Here is a 17,906-nt window from a genome sequence, read left to right on the forward strand (position 1 = left end):
GGAAAGGAGGGGGAGAAACTATGGCAGAGCAGGGCTTTGAGGATTTACAGCTGAGCCAGAATCTACCCTTCAGCCAGAATTCATTTAAAGAGCTGTGGGAACAGCTACCGTGAGTAAAGTCTTCATTCCAGATTCCATTAATTTTATTATTATTTTTTTTAAATGCAATTATTACTCCTACAGTGTGGCTGAATCTCTGTCCGTCAGTTTGGACACTACCTCAACCGTGAACAGCAATACAACGGGTCATGATGAAACCTGGAGGCCAGATGACACCATGGAGATGTTTCAGGTGTGATTACCCGACCTTATGCAGAATAGCATCTTTAAAGATTTGTCGAGATTCCTGTGACTTCAACATGCATGTTTATTCTTGGAAGCAAACTGACTTCCCTTTGTCTGTTTTCAGCTGATCAATGAGCAGCAATTAGCTGAAAACTTTGGTGAAAATCTCTTTGAGCTGCCAAATGACATTTTGCAAAAAGACGGCATTACACCTGCAGCCTCCACTGTTCCGGTTACGACAGATTACCCTGGCGAATGTGGGTTTCAGCTGAGATTCCAAAAGTCTGGAACAGCAAAATCAGTGACTTCAACTGTAAGTTATGGTTCATCTGACCTCGGAAAATCTTATAACTGTACTTGTGTTTTGTTTTTTTTTTGTTGTTGTTTTTTCTTAAACAGGATGATAAATGTTATTTGTCTTACATCTGTTTTAATTGGTATAAAACAAACGACCAGAAATTTCACCAGGAATTTTAATATGATGGGCATTTTAACTGAATCCAAGTAATTAAACCAAGACGCATTATATATGTAAAGTTTGAAGGTGCTCTCAATCGATTATTCTGCAACCAAACATGACATGGAGCAGAAAGCTGCTTTCTGAGGCTTTCCTCACAGATAAAGAAGACTTTGAGAGCTGCTTTTAGTTTAGGCAGCAGTTGCTGAACTTAGTTTTGTGTGGGTTTTTTTTTTTTTTTTTTTTTTTTTTTGAATGCAGAAGGGCATATTTTATTTGTTTTATAACTGTTTTAATTTAATAAAACAAGTTAAACTCTCATATAGAGTTTAAAATGTGGAGGCTTGTTAATGAAAAGGTCTTAAATTGGTAAAGTCACTGCTTTTAAGTTATCCCTTGATTTTAAGATGAAGAAAAAAAACATCTTACCTTTTTTTATTAAAAATCCATTCTTTGGTATCGGTCATTGTGCCATTCATGTGGAATCTTTTTCATTGTGACGATTCGCTGAAATTTAACTTCCACAGTCAGTTGCTGCATTTGAAGAGCCAATAGTGTTGAAGTTTTCAGTGACTCACCATGTAGTGCAATGTAGTTGGCTAGCTCAGTTAAAGTTAGGGTGCTCTGCAGTGTAATCCCCCGCCACCCCCACCACTTGCTCTGGTCTGCAGGAGAAGGGCCTTCTGCTTGCAAAGCACTGCTCTGACATGACGGGACATGTTCCTGCACCCTCAGAACAGAAAGGGTTAAAATTTTATTCTGGTTCATTTTGCTTTGCTGCTTAGAAAAGTTAATGTATTTAATTTTGGATTATTTTGTTTTAGAGTCGAAAGACTAGTTCAGGGGTCAGCAACCTTTAACACCGAAAGAGCCATTTGGAGTCGGTTTCCACGCAAAAGAAAACACTGCGAGCCGCAAATACTTTTTGACATCTAAAATGAAGATAAAACTGTATATAATGTTTTTTACCTTTATGCTTTGTGTGAACAACTAAGGTGTGTTGCTTATGAAATCCATGAAGTGCTACAGAGAAAGGTCATGTCCAAATTCATGGGCTGGATCCTCCTGAGGACCCAGCCTTCGTGGTCTACGTGGGCCGGGTCCTCAGAAGGTCGGGTAGGCCGGAAGTAAACAGTTGGGGAAATTGGACGGTCTAGCCTCCTGATTAGCGTCACCGCTGTCTCGGTGGAGTTTAATAAACTCAGCCGTCTGCTCCTTGCTATCTAAAATATAACAGGATGCTGGCATAAATTCTCGACCGTCTCATACTTCTGTTTAATCAGTTTTCTGTTTTGACGTTTAGTCAGCTGTGTGAAAACCAAGGAGGAACCCACCCGGGGGATTAATAAAGTTTTATTTTATCTAATCTAATAACTTTAATCTCAGCCAAACCGATTTACTCACAAACAAACAAAACACATTTTTAGGTTGTCTAAGTGACTTATATATTACGTTTAACCCGAGTAGCGAAAGTCCGCGGTGATCTGAAAATGATGTGCCGGGAGTTGTGCCGTTCTCGGTGGCTTCAGTGGCCCTCGAGCTCCCGGCTAGCTATCGAGCTGGTGGGTAGCAGACGTCTCCGAAAACCTCGAAGCACTTTTGCAAATATGCGATATCTTGATAAACCGAGCAGATATTTGATGTTTACACAGCTACTTTCTCGCCTGAAAATATGTTAAAAGTTTATTTTGTGACCCAGAAAGATTAGTATGAGTAATTTTAAAACTTAGTAGCGGCTGCCATTATTGGAAACTGGAGTTTGGCTGGGCCGCGCTATGAATTCTGGGATATGGTAGGCCACGAAGGACACACCCGATCCATCCTTCAAATTCGGGGAAAAGGAGGACTCATTTGTCGGAGGAGTCTACGAATCTGGACAGCCTTCGGCGCGTCACTGTGACGTAATCGGTCTACAAATGCGGCCTCAGGAGGATGCAGCCCATGAATTTGGACACGACCAAAGTTACATTTTATTTATGTAATTAACACATTTTGAACTTTTAAAGAAATATAACAAAAGGAAAGCTGAACTAAAATGATCCATGTAGCAAAGAAAAACTGTTGTGAGCCGCCACCCTTATATCGCTTTTGGAGCCTTGACCTGACTTTTAAAAAAATAATTGGGGGGGGAGCACTATGCTGCTAAAAAATGAAAAATAGATATTTGCAAAATTCTGCCTAAATATGTATTTTACCTGGTTAATGTGTGTGGCGGGGCGTGGTCTGCAGTGCCGCTGCAGGGAGGCGGATGCACCTGAGCGGCACCCGCAATCACGCCTCGCCGCTTTTACATCTGTGCTATCTATGCTGTTGTGTTGGTGTGTGTCGGGCTGTGAGCTGAAAAGCTACAGCCGCCTGTATACGTCAGCAACTGTGTGTGTGAAAAGTGGTCGATAAAGAGATGCTGAAAAGCGTTTTCATGCAAACATCGTCGGGTCTGCTGTGATACGTTTACAATGGGACTTCTGCTCCTGAACCTCTGCGCACAGCGTCTGCAAATCGGGGCTGTGCGAAGTCACTTTCATCTTTACGCAGGACTGTAAGCTGTCATCTGTGAGGCGTGAGCGGTGTTTGTTTTAGAATAGCTGCTGACAATGTGGATCCGAAGATTCATAACTGGCCTACCTGGGGTTGAAAGTCTCGATAAATGCACGGCGTTTCGGCGGGTACACCGGCCTCTGCGAGTGCGACTCTTATTTTGAGCAATGAAAAAATAATAGAATATAATTTTATTTTTTTTTATTTCAATATCACAATCTTCCAATTTAGAACTACAAAAAAGAACTAACATAAATAAAATACACTTCAGCTAAATACTTCTAATTTATTTTCCCAAACCACGCGGAGCCGCACCATAAGGACTAAAGAGCCGCAGGTTGCCGACCCCTGGACTAGTTGAACAATTTGGCTCTGTTTGAGATTAAAGATTTAAACAATTTTTTGGGGTCTTTGGTGAGCATTTGAATCAAAAAATGTTATTAACAAAACTTTTTATTTTTATTTTTTTCTGAAGTACTCAGAGGTGCTCAACAAACTGTACTGTCAGCTGGCAAAGACCAGTCCCATTGAGGTGCTGGTGAGCAAGGAGCCTCCTCAGGGTGCTGTACTCAGGGCTACTGCCGTGTACAAGAAGACGGAGCACGTGGCTGATGTTGTTCGCAGATGTCCCCATCACCAGAACGAGGACCGTAAGGGACACTTTACAGCATTTTTTGGGGGGGAGGGGAAAAAAAGCAAATTGGTTGAAATAATATGACTGTGAGCAGAAGAGTTGGAGGTGGATTGAAGGGATGCATTGAATCTGAACATTAAGGATGATGCCAAGACAACAATGTGGCAAATTTCAAATTATTTAGGAGTCCAAAAAAAACCCCTTCATTTATTACAAACGAGCCTTTGCAATTGTCATCACACAATATTTAAATAATTAACTAATGCAAAACTAACACAGACTACACAGTAAATGTAGTCTTGCCTAACTGTTGGTGCATCCCTGACTATTTCAATTTGTTTTAATCTGTAGTCTATTCAGCTGTGGAGCATCGCAGCCATCTGATCAGAGTGGAGGGCAATCAGAGGGCTCAGTATTTTGAAGATCTACACACAAAGAGACAGAGTGTGACTGTACCATATGAGCCTCCACAGGTATGACTGCCCAACTGTGTTCACTCTGAGGTGCACATCTCCGCTTTTTCTACACAACTTTGATTTGTACCCATTCATGTTTCCTCCATTGGTCTCATTAAATTTGTCAGTGGATGGATGAAGTGCTGCAAGAGCTCCAGACATTTTTCTTCTCCACATGAACACACCCCCACACAGTTCAGGGAAGGGGTACGATTTACACATAGGTTGAATGCGTTCACTTTTATACAGGTGTGCATTTCTTCAGTGGAGTTTCATACAGATAACATATAATAATCAATCATCCAAAAAAGAGACTTCATTTTTATGATCTTGCGATAACTTGATATATAATAAGTTGTACTTTTATAATATAAAAAATGTAGTCTTTCTTTTTTTTTACTTTGGAAAGAACGGCGCAGAAAAGGTTTTTTTTTTTTTTTTTTTCTTGGATGTGTATCATATTACCTTTTAACTGTAGTTGCGTGAGCCAGCAGTACATTTTAATATTTATGCTTTTCCTGTTTCAGTTGGGCTCAGAGATGACCACTATCCTGCTGAGCTTCATGTGCAACAGCTCCTGCATGGGCGGGATGAACCGCAGACCTATCCTCACCATCCTGACCCTGGAGACTCCAGAGTAAGTCAGTTTTCTCTCTCGTGTGGCCAGAAGCGCAGCCCAAACCATTTCTATGGTGATGTTGTTTAACAGGTCATCTTGGTTTTTGGCCTATTTTATCTTTAGAACTGCTCAAGAAAAGTCTCATCTTGCAGTTTGTTTGTGCAGCACAGAAAAGCCGTTTGACCCTTACTGCATTGCATGTGCTTCTCTAGGGGGCTGGTTTTGGGCCGGAGGTGCTTCGAGGTGCGCGTCTGCGCTTGTCCAGGCAGGGACCGTAAAACTGAGGAGGACAATAAACAGAAGAAGGAGAGCGGCACCAAAGAGGCGAAAAAACGAAGTACGTTTATGCTGGTTTCAGTTTTTGTTTAGTTTTCTTCCTGACCTCACTGATTTATTTATTTATATCTCCTAACCAGAGAGCGCACCACCTCCTGACACCACATCCACAAAGAAGTCCAAATGTACCTCCAGTGCTGAGGGGGACGACAAGGAGGTTTTTCTCCTCCCTGTTAGTAAATATGCATACAAGTACACTGAAATTCTCTCTCAGCCTTTCAATTTCATGACTTTCCTCTAATTTCTGCCGCAGGTTCGTGGGCGTGAGCGTTACGAGATGTTGAAGAAGATCAATGACGGTTTGGAGCTGCTTGACAAGGACAGGTAGGAGGCACCCTGGAAACTTTTATTGGATATGACAGCAGCTACTGTAGACTGACAACAACAGGGAGTCGGTCTCAGCTGGTTCCAGTTGTCAGGTGTGCCTTTGGCCTTTACTGTAGTAGAATTTATCCTGTTTTCATCAAAACCTGGAGTCTCCTAATCCTGACACTAGAGGTCGCTGTGTGTGGTTGTTAACCATGCTGCACAGCCTGTAAACTGAAGCACATACCAGCATAGCTCCACATTACGTATTGTTTATGATGATCACACTATAGCGAAACATAGCTTTTGTAATAAATTAGCCGTGTCGTCTTGATGGTCCGGGTGTCTGTTTTTTTTCATGTTGTATGAAAACAAAGTTGACCCTCTGGTTTCACATTGTTTGATGTGAGCACTTTTAAACTACTGTAAACGTGGCATTGCTACAACGTAGGGTGAATCCCAGTATTATATCAGGTGTGTAAGTATAGGGTGACAACCCGTGTCCACGGTTAATGTAGAGATCAGAAATGGCTGCATGAGGGCTCTAATTTAAAACAAACTCCTTACAGGCAGCAACTTCAGGGTTATACAGATGCAGCTCAGTGCTTTGAGATGAAAACAAAAATGAAGCATCCAGTGTTGAATACCCAAAGGTAGCATAGAGTAAATTAACATGGGCTATTTAATTGGCCATGCCATGGTTTTGTGTTTGTGCTACCTGTAACCTTTTGGGTATTCAAAGTGGAAGTTATGCTTTCGGTTTAGCAGCTTGGATGAGTGCACTGGGATGTACATTGGTCCTAAATATGTTGCATCATTTTATAACCCTGCTTTCTCTCTGCAGCAAAAGCAAGTCAAAGGTCTCAGTGAAGCATGAGGTTCCCGTGCCCTCCAGTGGAAAGAGGCTGCTCCAGAGAGGAGAGAGGAGTGACAGCGACTAAGATGCCCATCACCTCAATTTCGAAAACAAATGTCACCTTTTTGTCTAAGCCTTTAGGATTATTTCAGGTTTCAAAATGCCATCCTGCCTCAGTTAAAAAGGTTCCTAAAACTGTACTGCCTGATTAGTCAGTGTAGACTGACATACTGTTGTGTTCAGTTATGTTTTTCTTTTCTTTTTAAAAAAAACAAAAAAAAAAAAAGTTTTTGAAAACAACAACCCTATGTTCCTAATTGGGTTAGAGCCGTTCAGCATGGTTTGAGTGAGATTACGAATGATCCTTGTCATAACGAGTCACTGCCGTTTATTTAAATAAAGTTCAAAGCTAGGCTTGCAAAACTTGAATGGAATTTGCCTCTGATGTTGCTGTATTACTGTGCTACAGTCCTGTCGCACCATGTCATTTTTTAAAAAAGAAATGTATATATATATATTTTTTGCATGATTGTCTGGGAAATGCAACCACCTCTGCGCAACCTTGATTCATATGCAATATGTAATCATGTTTGTGTAAAACAGAACTAACCCATGGTATTAACTGATCATTCTTTAGTGGGGCTTTTTTAATTTTTTTAAATAAATGCAGATGTATCAGTTTTCACCGTCACTCTTTTTGTTTCGCCTGTTGTTGGGAACATTTACTTTTAGTTATCAGTTAGATTTGGTAGATGAGGGGCTGGCTGGATCATCCCCTGAACTAACAGTCTTTTAGTATAGATTTTATTACAGGAAAAAAAAAGACAAGTGTCTGATGTTATAAGTTAGTGTTACTTGAGTAGTCACACAGTAAATAGATGTAATGAGAACAAAATTTTTTTTTTTCTTCTTCCCCTTTTGGACCTTTTTCATAAAAGGAAGTGAATGTGAGTTCTCACGTTTGCATGTAAACGTCATGTTGATGTCCCCGCTGACCAAACAGTTTTTACAATAGTTTTGTATAAGAGGGTTTCTCTATATTTTTCTGTTATTTTTCACTTTTGTATTGTACTAATTACTTGTAACTTTAAGCTTTAACGTAAAATAAATGCGATAAGGATCACTGTGGTTTTGTGTTCTGTTGGACAGCATAAACAAATATTTTTCTGTGCTTTGCAAGTCTGAATTATAAATGCAAAACTGTTGCTATCTAAAGGCTCCTACAGTTGAATGGAGCCTTGTGACACCAGTCAAATGTGGGGTTTATAACCTGTTTTATTTGCCCGCATCACAAACCGAGAGGTCACAAGAGATGCGTCTGTAGACTGGGTGAGTGGTGAGCCATCAAATATTCACCTTTTAGGCTGTTGTTTTTGATTAGCTGGAGTTTTTAGTCACTTTGTTTTTTATGTTTTTTTTTATTTTTCCTTCTTCTAATACAGTATCAGTCTGGAAGTGTACAGAGCACCAATATGGGGAAGTTGCAGGTGAAATTTTGTATTTTTCTGTGCTGGGGTGAGTATTTGTAGTTTATTTTTAAAAATCTGATCTGTATGTCAGAAAATATTTTGTGATCCAGTGTACAAGGAGACATCAAGTCCAGAATTTTAGGAATATGATAGTTCTTTATTTTCATCATATGTGATAACTGACCAATAATTAATCTATTTGTCAGTTTATTAACCTCCTGAGATTCTGTGTCCTTATGTGGGAACATTACGTTTAGGCTTTTCTGCACCCTGTACTCAATTCTGCGTGGAAACCGATGTTTTAATTGAGCCATAATGCAGACCACTGCTGTTCAGTGCTGTGCTTTAACTTTATAACGCTTAGTTTTTGTAAAATCAAGTTAAACCTGAGGGTTGTCTTCCGATTTACAAACACCACCACCACCACCACCAACAACAACAAAAAAAATTAGAAATGAGAAAAATAATTGTTGATGGTCACAAAGCAGGAGATGGATATATAAAAAGTTATGAGTGAAAGTGTTCTTATGGTCACCATTTAAAGGTATTTTAATCTGAAAATGTTCATGTTTCTTAGATCTCTGTTATTCCACTCACTACACTACATGATATTATAGTCTCTGTAAGCGTAGCGCAAATACAAGATGACGCCAGCGTTGCGAAAACTCTGGAAAAAAAGCTAGTGATGCTTCCTGATTGGTTGACTGATAACTTGGAAAGCCTGTAAAAAACAAACAAACAAGCAAACCTTTGCCTGCCGTTTCCTTCCTCAGCTCTGACGTCGATGTACAGCGATGCACAGCGAGAGTATTTCATCCAGCGCAAAAATCTCACCTGGGTTGACGCCCGAAACTACTGTCAGGTACAGGCTAAACCTGAAATTTATGCACTAACGGGCTGAAGCATGAAACTGAGCTATACCACGTCAGTTTTATTCACTAAGGCAGATATGTGAGAGGGGATTCAATATGGAATTTAAAAAAAGGTTGGCGGTGTGGAAATGCAAGTTTGTGGATGCGATAACTCGAGAAGCAACTGACATAGGAGTTTGAAATTGATATCCTGGGTGTATCTACTAAGAATCTCAGTTTGAATCTCAGTGACCGTGAACTCAAGGTCAGAGGTCAAGTTTTCTGAAAATCTTGTGAATGTGATAACTAAAGAACAAAGCAACATAGGATTTTAAAACCATAGGTGTATCTACTAAGAGACAGGTGACCACCAGTGTTTTCCAACGTCTTTTCCTGGTGGTCGTTACTGGGTTTGAGATCATCCTCTGGATCAAACAGACCCTTTTTTATATTTTCCAATTACGGCCTGAATGGATTTGGGTTCCCTTTGATGAAAGGATATCAATACCTACAAAGTAGTGGCAAAGGAAATTTTACTTTTTGTACACTTGTATCACAGGAATAATAGGAACATGACTTGCCTAACATTTGGAAACCTTGGTTATGGATTACACTAGCAGCTGTTTGTTAACTTAGAATAGCCTAAATGCTAGCAACAGGTTTCAGTATGCAAAACTGACGTACCAGGTTATATTTGAAGCAAAAAAGTTATTTTAGTTGTGCTTGTGTCAACTATGTGCTTACCTGTGTGTCTAAATGCGGCGGATATATCTTTAGCACAGGTTGTATGTCTGTATCAAACATCATCTTGCAGTTTAGAGCCATGAGCCACATCTGTTGGTATATGTGAGCAATTTTAAACACTGGTCTAAGACTTAAGACAAAATCTACTAGTATATAAATTTGTAGCGCTTTTCCTGTCATTTTTCTCAACTTTATAGATTTAGTTTAATCTAAATTGTTAAAGAAAACCATCTCATAACATGAAATGCTCTCCGGTCTTTGGCCCGTCTGTAAAAGACTGACAGTAGCTTTTTGTGTGTGGCCAGGCCTGCTTCAAAGAGCTGGTGACACTGACTCCAGACAACATTCAGGCCCTTGCCCGGGACATCACCTCTGACCACTGGATTGGTCTTCGCAAGAACTTTAACTTCAAAAACAACTCTATCGACAACTCCACTGGCAACTTAACCAGCACTGTTGCAAGCTACACAGAAAGCTACTTCACCACACACTATATCAACAACAGTGACTCCAGCAGCCCCATTATGAACTGGACTCAGTGGGCCAACGGGGATCCCCTAGCCTTCCAAAACTGGTACCCTGGCTGGCCGCTGCCTAAACCTTCCCCAAAACCTCCCAACAAAACCGTGTGCTGCAGCTGCTCCTGCACATGCCCAGCAAGGCCAACAACACCCATGACTACAAACGCAGAATTCACAACGCCCAACACGACAACAACACAATCAGGACATAATGTGACAAGTTGGAGTGATGACCCGGCTGAAACAACTGAATTCACACCAGACTTCACTGACCAATCTGTTGTTACCGACGAAAGTACAACACACGCAACAAGAACGGAAAACATGACGACCCGAAGAACAACTCCATATTTCACCACAAGTGCACCCTGGACGACCGCTGAGATGCCATTAGCAGCGCAGTGTGAGAAGTCGCCTGTGCAGGAGCCAGAAGAACCTGAAGATGAAGACGACAGTGATGATGAGAATTACATTGAAGACTCGTGTGTGGCCATGCTCAGCTTTGGGCCGTGGATTGAAAAGAGCTGCCTGGAGCATCTGCCATTTATTTGTTATGAAGGTAGGTCACAAACTGTATGGGTGCACAGATGCAGATACCTGCTAATTTATCACACAAATAAAATACTACAGTTAAAACTAAGGCCACGCTTAATGCTTCCATTTAGGAATTTAGAGGTTCAGTTACAGCCAGATGCTGTGAGCACTTTAGGTGTGTCTAAACTCAGTGCTGCAAGTAGTGGACGTGAGGACAGGTGAGACCTAGGTGGCGATCTCTGGCTATAATGTACATCACCACGGCCAATCATCTCCACTTTCTTCTTTTGGATTAAACCAAACACCATATCAGTGCAAATAACTCATACCAACAATCAAGCACGGTGGTGGTGGGGTGATGATTCAGCTTGTCATGCAGTCACTGCGTCAAGCTCCTCTGAGCTCCTCTGTATATGAAAGTTTGCTACAGTCAAATATGAAACCATTTGTTTGGCAGCTAAAACTTAACTGAATCTGATTGAGAGCATATAAAACACTAATCACCTCACTTTGGTGATGATCTAGCCACTTCATCAGATTTAGGTTTATATGATTGACCTTTTTGCAAAATTACATATAACAATCATAGTTGCCTGTTTAGTGTGGTGGGTCAAGACAGGAGTAGGCCTACTAAGCCAGTCAAACACAGGTTAAGACCATAAATTCATGTATTTCTTATATCTAACCTCCTAAGACCTGAACTCCTTCATGGCATGCATTTTTAATTTCTCTTTGCTATTTGGGCTGACTGGGAGTCCTAGGAGGTTAAAGAATAGGAGTAGTTTTATTCTGTCATATTCAGATATATGATGTTTTTATTCATTATAGGCTCAGAACATTGTATCCTAATGTCCACTTTATATTTCCTGCCAAAAAAAGCCCTTGAATATTCCTTATTTGATTTAACTGTAGGTGACTTTATTACACGTAGCGTAAACAATCATTTAGAGGAGGTAAGCTTTATACACCACACATTTTATTTTAGTATCTCCCTCCTCAACTCTTCGGGGCATTTGTCCTTGCCTTCACGTTGCTGTCTAAGTAATATTCTTCATCATGTTTTCAAACAGATCGCTTCATGGGACAAGTCAGCGTCACCAATATAACTTTTGAGAGCGCCAACCTGACATGGTTGGTTGCACCGGGCGATATCAGCCATTATCGGGTAGAGGTCGAAGGTCAAAAGGATAACAAAACATGGGAGTTTAGCGTCACTGATTTGACCTGTGGCCTCTCCAACCTGACAGCAGGCACCTCCTACTCGGTCCAGGTGTTCCCCGTCAAGTGTAAAAGAGACCTCAACCCAGAGAACGCCACCTTCTACACCAGTGAGTTTCAATGAACGTGAGAAATATAGATTTATTTACTCACCTGTTCGCCTGCTTATAGTTCTGATAATATACCCCGAACAGCATCATGTAAACACCCGGAACAACACTCACGCTTAAGACCACGAATTTGCCGTTATTGCACTACATGGTATATTTTAAGTTTACCCAAAGTTTATGTTTTTCTTTTCTTTATGCTTTCCCCATCTGAGCCTGGTTCAGCCTGACGTTTAAAAAACATAAAAGAGAGAGACACTGATGATATCTGTGTTTTTTTTCAGTACCTAAGGCAGTCACAAACCTGACAGTCAGTTCTGTGGAGAAAAACTCTGTCTTTCTGAGATGGGAAAAACCAGAGGGAAACGTGGATTTCTATCGTCTGACTTACGAGACCACCCCTGTTAAAGTGACAACAGAGAGAATAAAGGTTGAGGGTTTGATACCTGGAACCCCCTACAATTTCACTGTCGTCTCGGGAGTCAATGACACATCTAAGTGGAGCTATGAAGCTCACGTCTCAGCGTATACCAGTGAGTTTTTGCTCATTCTTTGTCGCGTATACGTCTGTGCTACGCATGTAATATTCATACTGTATCTGTTTTTCTTCTTTTAGTAGCAGGAAGTGTAATATGTAATTGAAACCAGTGAAAGGTGCCGAAAAGCTTGTTTACGCCTAAACGAGGAAGCGGTTTACAGTTTGTCCTTTCTTGCTAACATAACATGAAATTCAAATCAGCAAAGGCAAATGAGAGCCACTGCTGACGTGAAGAGAGGCGCCTGTAAAGTTTTCCTGGTGGATGTGTCTGTTTTGTGCTCATCTGTTTGTTCCTGATTTCAGAGCCTGATAAAGTTTACAACCTGACAGTGTCTGATAACACAAAAGAGTCGATATTGGTCAAATGGGATCAACCTGTGGGAAACTTCACAGATATCCTTGTGGTAGCTAACTACACGAATGGAGCGTATGTATTTGTTGAAATCCAGCCACACTGTATGCACACACATTTTTCTCTAAGCAGAGTTCATGTGAGGACAACGTTTTGCACCCCTTTGATTTATTGATTAACATATAGGAAGTTTGCCAAAAATAAAATAATAATATACACATATGTAGCCTGTTGTGTTGTTTGGTCATTTAGATTCCTTTGCTGTTTGAGTTGCCCAGCTTTTGTTTTTTTGAGAGATCAGCTGCAAAAATGACCTAAATGTTGACTTTAAATGTAAATTTTAATTCCTGTCAATGTTCCATGTATTTCTATTACATGTTTTTGATTGATATACATTGACTTTTTATATTTTCCTCAGTAATTAATCATTGAAATAAATAAACCTTTAAAGTTTTAAAATATAACTCGCTTGGCAAACTGAGAGAATCGTTTTTACGGCGCCTGTCTTTGAGGGCTCAAAGCCCTCCCTCCAAAATTCACGATGAAATAAAAAACCCGTGAAAGAGTTTCAACGGCAATTTCCAAAAATCACGATTTGGTCACTAGACCAACTGGTCACTGTTCGGTGTATGTCTCCTTCTGGACAATGATGCGGTGATAGGTAGCTTCTGATTTTGAGGTTAACTGTCCCATCAGGTCTTCTTATTACAGCTAAATAGATCTTCATGTTCAGCTGGATGAAATGAAGAGTGGAGTTTTGGGTATGAGCTTTAGTAACAGTTTCTCTTTGTGACAGGAGCCTGTTTAATACAACTGTAAAGTCCAATCAGCAGAACGTGACAGTAACAGGTCTCCCACCGGCCACACATATATTCATCTATGTGACCGTGTGGGTCAACAACGACCTGGTGGGAGAAACCGAAATGATCGACAACTTCACAAGTAACTCTTTCTCATTGTTCAGATTGATTTCATTGTTGATGCACAGAAACAAATAAACGGGAACTGTCCCACGCTACACTGATCGCCTCTAATCTGACTGCTTGTCTGTTTTGTAGCTCCTGGACCGATTTCAAATTTGACTTTGACTACAACAAGTGATTCCCTCACCGCTACCTGGAGTCCTCCTGTTGGTAGCGCTTTAAATTACACAGTCGAGCGCTGTCTCGACCGTTGTGTAAACGAAACAAGTGTAACAACAAACATCGCATTCAAAAATCTGAAGAATGCTGCCAATTACTCTGTGACCGTCTATGCAGTGAGTGGACAATTTACCAGCACGCCAGTGTCCGCCTACAAGTTCACCCGTGAGTCACTTTTGTCATCTTCTGTGGTCAGAGTTGTTTGGTTGCCACCACCAATGTTTACAAGCAGAAATATCTCAATTCTTATTCTAAAAAGCAAATCTGTGAATGATTGTTACGCCACTGAGAAAAAAGATTTCCACGCAGAGCTAAGTTAAAATTTTGATGTCAATGTAAAAAAAAAAAACTTCAGTGGCAGAAACGATCTATTTCATACAAGTCTGATTTAGCACAAAAAACATTACTTCATTACTCTTATGTCAGGCTGACTTGACTGCAAAATAGTAATGAGAAATGGCTTTCTAATTTTCTCCATCTTCTTTGATTTTAGTGCCAAATTCTCCTACTAATCCCAGAGCCACTAGTGTCAGTAAGGACAGCATCACCTTTGCCTGGGATGCACCTAAAGACACATCAGCACCCACGTATGGTGTCACACTCAACTCCAGCTTCTGGGGTCAGAGTTGGAATTATACAACCTCTGACACCACGTTTACATTTCTTAACCTGACATCAGGGACCAACTATGCTTTCAGTGTGTACGCAATCGCTGACAGACAGGAAAGTGCCTCAGTATACTGTGCAGATTTCACAGGTAAGATTTTTAGCTTGGAAGAAAAACTGTTAACAACATGATAGGTGACACTTGGCAGGAGTTAGCTCGTCACTTGCACTTTTTTTGAGCTTTTGTAGTGTTTTATTCTGTTTCCCGTGTGTTTTATTCAACTTTCATTGAAAGTTTCATTTTGTTTTGTGTGCTTTTGCAGTTTTTTTTTTCATGTATGCTGGTGTTTTCACAAGTTGCAGTGTGTTTGACCCTTCAGGGCCACTGTAGAAATAATCCTTATTATGGGAAACTGAAGAGAAGAGACTTTAATCAATGATTTGCAAACTTTTCCAAAAAAACATCAAGATTAAAAAAAGCTCTGCCTAAAATCGGTCACGGAAATTGTCCGCCCCTGGATGAGCCTGGTTCTGTTAAAAAGGAGTTTTTCCTTGCCACCATCGCCGAGTGCTTGCTCAGATTTTAGTGAAATAAGAGGAGTCATACTCCTTGACTTCATCATGGATTTTGATTCTCATTAGCTTGCGCAGTACAGAAAATAGTGAGAAGAAAACTGCTGACTTTCTTTCTGTACTTCACACATGATTATGGGCTGGGTCAGGTTTGAACTTCTTTTATTATTGTTCCAACACCAGTATTCACATGAGGTGAAAACTGCACTTAGGTCCCATTTAAAAGCCAACAAGTGTAAGAAGACAGCAAAAGATATTCAAAAGCAAGGAATAGGACAACGTATTTACATCGTTCATTAAGTTTAAATAAGAAAATGCCAAAAATCAGTGTCTGGTGGATAGTCCCTAAGTCTCAGTCACAGATCTGTCGCTGAGTATTAGGGACTTGTGGTTCAGAAGTTTTCTGCTTCCAAGATAAAATAGGCTATTTCTTATTTGATGTTAAAATTTTAAGGAGCTGAACTCAGTTATGGCTTTTGAAAAAGTTACTTGGCCACTTTCTCCATTAGATTTAGACAGCTGTGCTTTCCCCATGAATTGTAAGCGAGTAGCTGTCTAGCCTGGCTGGATTTTTCCACCTCAAAAAGAAGTTCTGAGCCACAGAAAGGAACCGAAAGGAAAAAACATGATTGTGTTTTATGTAACTTTGCTTTTTACTTGACTTTTTTTTTTCAAAAGGTGAAATCCAGACTCGAAGTAGAGGACAGATAGAGTTAATATTATCTGATTTGAAATTTGATGATTGCATTTCATACCAGGCCACTTATCAAAACTGGATAAACAGTTCACGGAGACTGGCAGTTTGAAAATCAGCAAATTAAGCCCTCTGGTCAAGTTTTGCAAAATAAAGTAAATAGTAAATAAGTGATTAAAAAAGGAGGTAATAAATGTAAAGGTACTTATTTAGATCTCTTTTTTTTTTACTCAATTTGAACACCAGGCAGTCCCAATTTTTTAACCTAACATGATCGATGATAGATGGATTGGACTCTAGTAAGTTGGAAAAACTACGCTTTGACACCCCAGGAATCAAACCAGAGACCAAGAGATGACCCGCTCTACCTCCTGAGCCACTGCTGCCACATGCACTTTAGTCGTTTCTGGTTTCAGTTAAGATATTTATGTCTTAGATCTAACCCAATAGCGTATCATGAAAACAATTTTAATCACCTTCAGCGACCCAAAATTTCACAAAGAGCAGAGAAATGCTTACAGCCTCTGCTCACCTGCTGGGTGAATGAGGCAAGTTGTGTAAACTACTTTGAGCGCTTAGAAAGTGTAGAAAAGCACTAAATAGCAACCAGTCCGTTTACCGTTTACAGTGAGTGTGAGCTTTTATATGACTGATAGAAAACTCGCTTGGCAGACTGAGAGAAAGAAAAAACAAGATGCTATACGAGCAAAAGGTGACGGCTGCGAAAACATATCGGACCAGCTAGTCCAGGATTTTTATTTTTCTGTCCATAGCTGTATTTATTCCACCATATGCAATTTTTACCCATGAATGGAAGCATGCCTTTTTCTTTCTTGTTTGCACATCTCACAGTCTCTGTTCGTTTCCCAGTGGAAGACCAAGAGGAAATCAGGCTGTCGATGCTGTGCTCCTCGTCCGAGGCTCTCCTGTGTGATGAGAAATCAACAAGGACGGGAGTATTTAATGAGGTGAATCTGTCACCACTTGGACATAAGCAGCATTTTGATTAGCCAAGTGTGCTGAGCTGTGGCTTCGGTGAAAGGTCTCAGCTTTGTGTTTTCAATTGTGCGTTGTTTTAATTGTGTTGTTTCTGTTTGTGCGTTTTGCTACAGCTGGAGAAGAAATTCAAAACGCTGTTGGACGGGCACATCAAGTGGGATCTTGAGCCATAAAGGAAACAAGGATAAGCCACTTGGTATTTCCTGCTATTTAGTCATAAAAACTTCAAGGTTGTGCTTCAGTAAAATGTACAGCGACTTTTCTGATCAGAATTGTGATATGTGATTACTATACCTGCAGATATATTCATTTATTGATTAATTTTTATTTTTTCATTTTTAATAGGCTATAGGAATAAAGTAGATGACCGATCATTATTAAAATCAGCATTTTATTTGTTCTTGTTTTCACATCACCTTCTATTTTTTTTCTTCTCGACCTGAACTTTGTACGCCAAGGATGTTTTAAATAAACACACTATAATCTAAATGTGGTCTGGATTCTGTCACTGCATGTCACTGTAACACAGATATTTGTGTAAGGTTGACGTCACACCTTAAAGCATCTTCCACGATACCAAGTCGACTAACATAAATCATATTACACATAATTGCTGATGATTGTCCAGCTGTTAAGATTTTATCAACATCAACAGTAAAAAAAGGAAAAAAAAAAACTCAGTCTGTGTATACTTGTTCTCTTAATTCTACATGCATGCAGACACTTCCCCTTTTTCCAAAAAACAACTCTCGTTGTTCAGTTTTTGAACAATAAATATGTCAACGGTGAGGACCTGATGCCCTCGAACATACTGCAGTTTTATGAGGTCAGGTAATGGCATAAAACCAAACACAAAGCTTAATGTCTGCGGTGCTTCTGCGCCTGCATGTGTAACATCTATAACACTTCCAGGGTGTGAGCTGGTCCCTGTTAAAAAACACTTAAGTTACGCTCTCGTATAAGCTGTTATTCTCTGCACAGCTTCCTCTGCAGTGTGTCGGTAATAACTTTAACACTCCAGAGTAAGAAAGCAAACTGCAATATGAGGAAGGGGTGGAGTGATCACATTTTT

The 17,906-nt window shown here is 40.2% G+C and overlaps 2 protein-coding genes across 2 annotated transcripts; both read left to right on the top strand.

The window, feature by feature from the left end:
- Window positions 1-6: 6 nt before the first annotated feature.
- On the top strand, window positions 7-6,645 carry LOC113018712 (cellular tumor antigen p53-like). Its single transcript, XM_026162037.1, has 10 exons — window positions 7-109; window positions 184-292; window positions 410-598; window positions 3,756-3,930; window positions 4,266-4,387; window positions 4,897-5,006; window positions 5,201-5,325; window positions 5,405-5,496; window positions 5,578-5,648; window positions 6,475-6,645. The coding sequence occupies exons 1-10, from the start codon at window positions 21-23 to the stop codon at window positions 6,569-6,571; spliced, it is 1,179 nt and encodes a 392-aa protein (XP_026017822.1). The 5' UTR covers window positions 7-20; the 3' UTR covers window positions 6,572-6,645.
- Window positions 6,646-7,693: 1,048 nt separating this feature from the next.
- On the top strand, window positions 7,694-17,323 carry LOC113018713 (fibronectin). The gene is made up of 12 exons (XM_026162038.1): window positions 7,694-7,815; window positions 7,929-8,001; window positions 8,729-8,817; window positions 9,856-10,630; window positions 11,676-11,933; window positions 12,215-12,463; window positions 12,772-12,895; window positions 13,617-13,762; window positions 13,879-14,127; window positions 14,456-14,719; window positions 16,706-16,803; window positions 16,948-17,323. The coding sequence occupies exons 2-12, from the start codon at window positions 7,959-7,961 to the stop codon at window positions 17,005-17,007; spliced, it is 2,355 nt and encodes a 784-aa protein (XP_026017823.1). The 5' UTR covers window positions 7,694-7,815; window positions 7,929-7,958; the 3' UTR covers window positions 17,008-17,323.
- The last annotated feature ends 583 nt before the right edge of the window (window positions 17,324-17,906 follow it).

This window comes from Astatotilapia calliptera, chromosome 3, assembly GCF_900246225.1.
Source record: "Astatotilapia calliptera chromosome 3, fAstCal1.2, whole genome shotgun sequence".
Lineage (NCBI taxonomy): Eukaryota > Metazoa > Chordata > Actinopteri > Cichliformes > Cichlidae > Astatotilapia > Astatotilapia calliptera.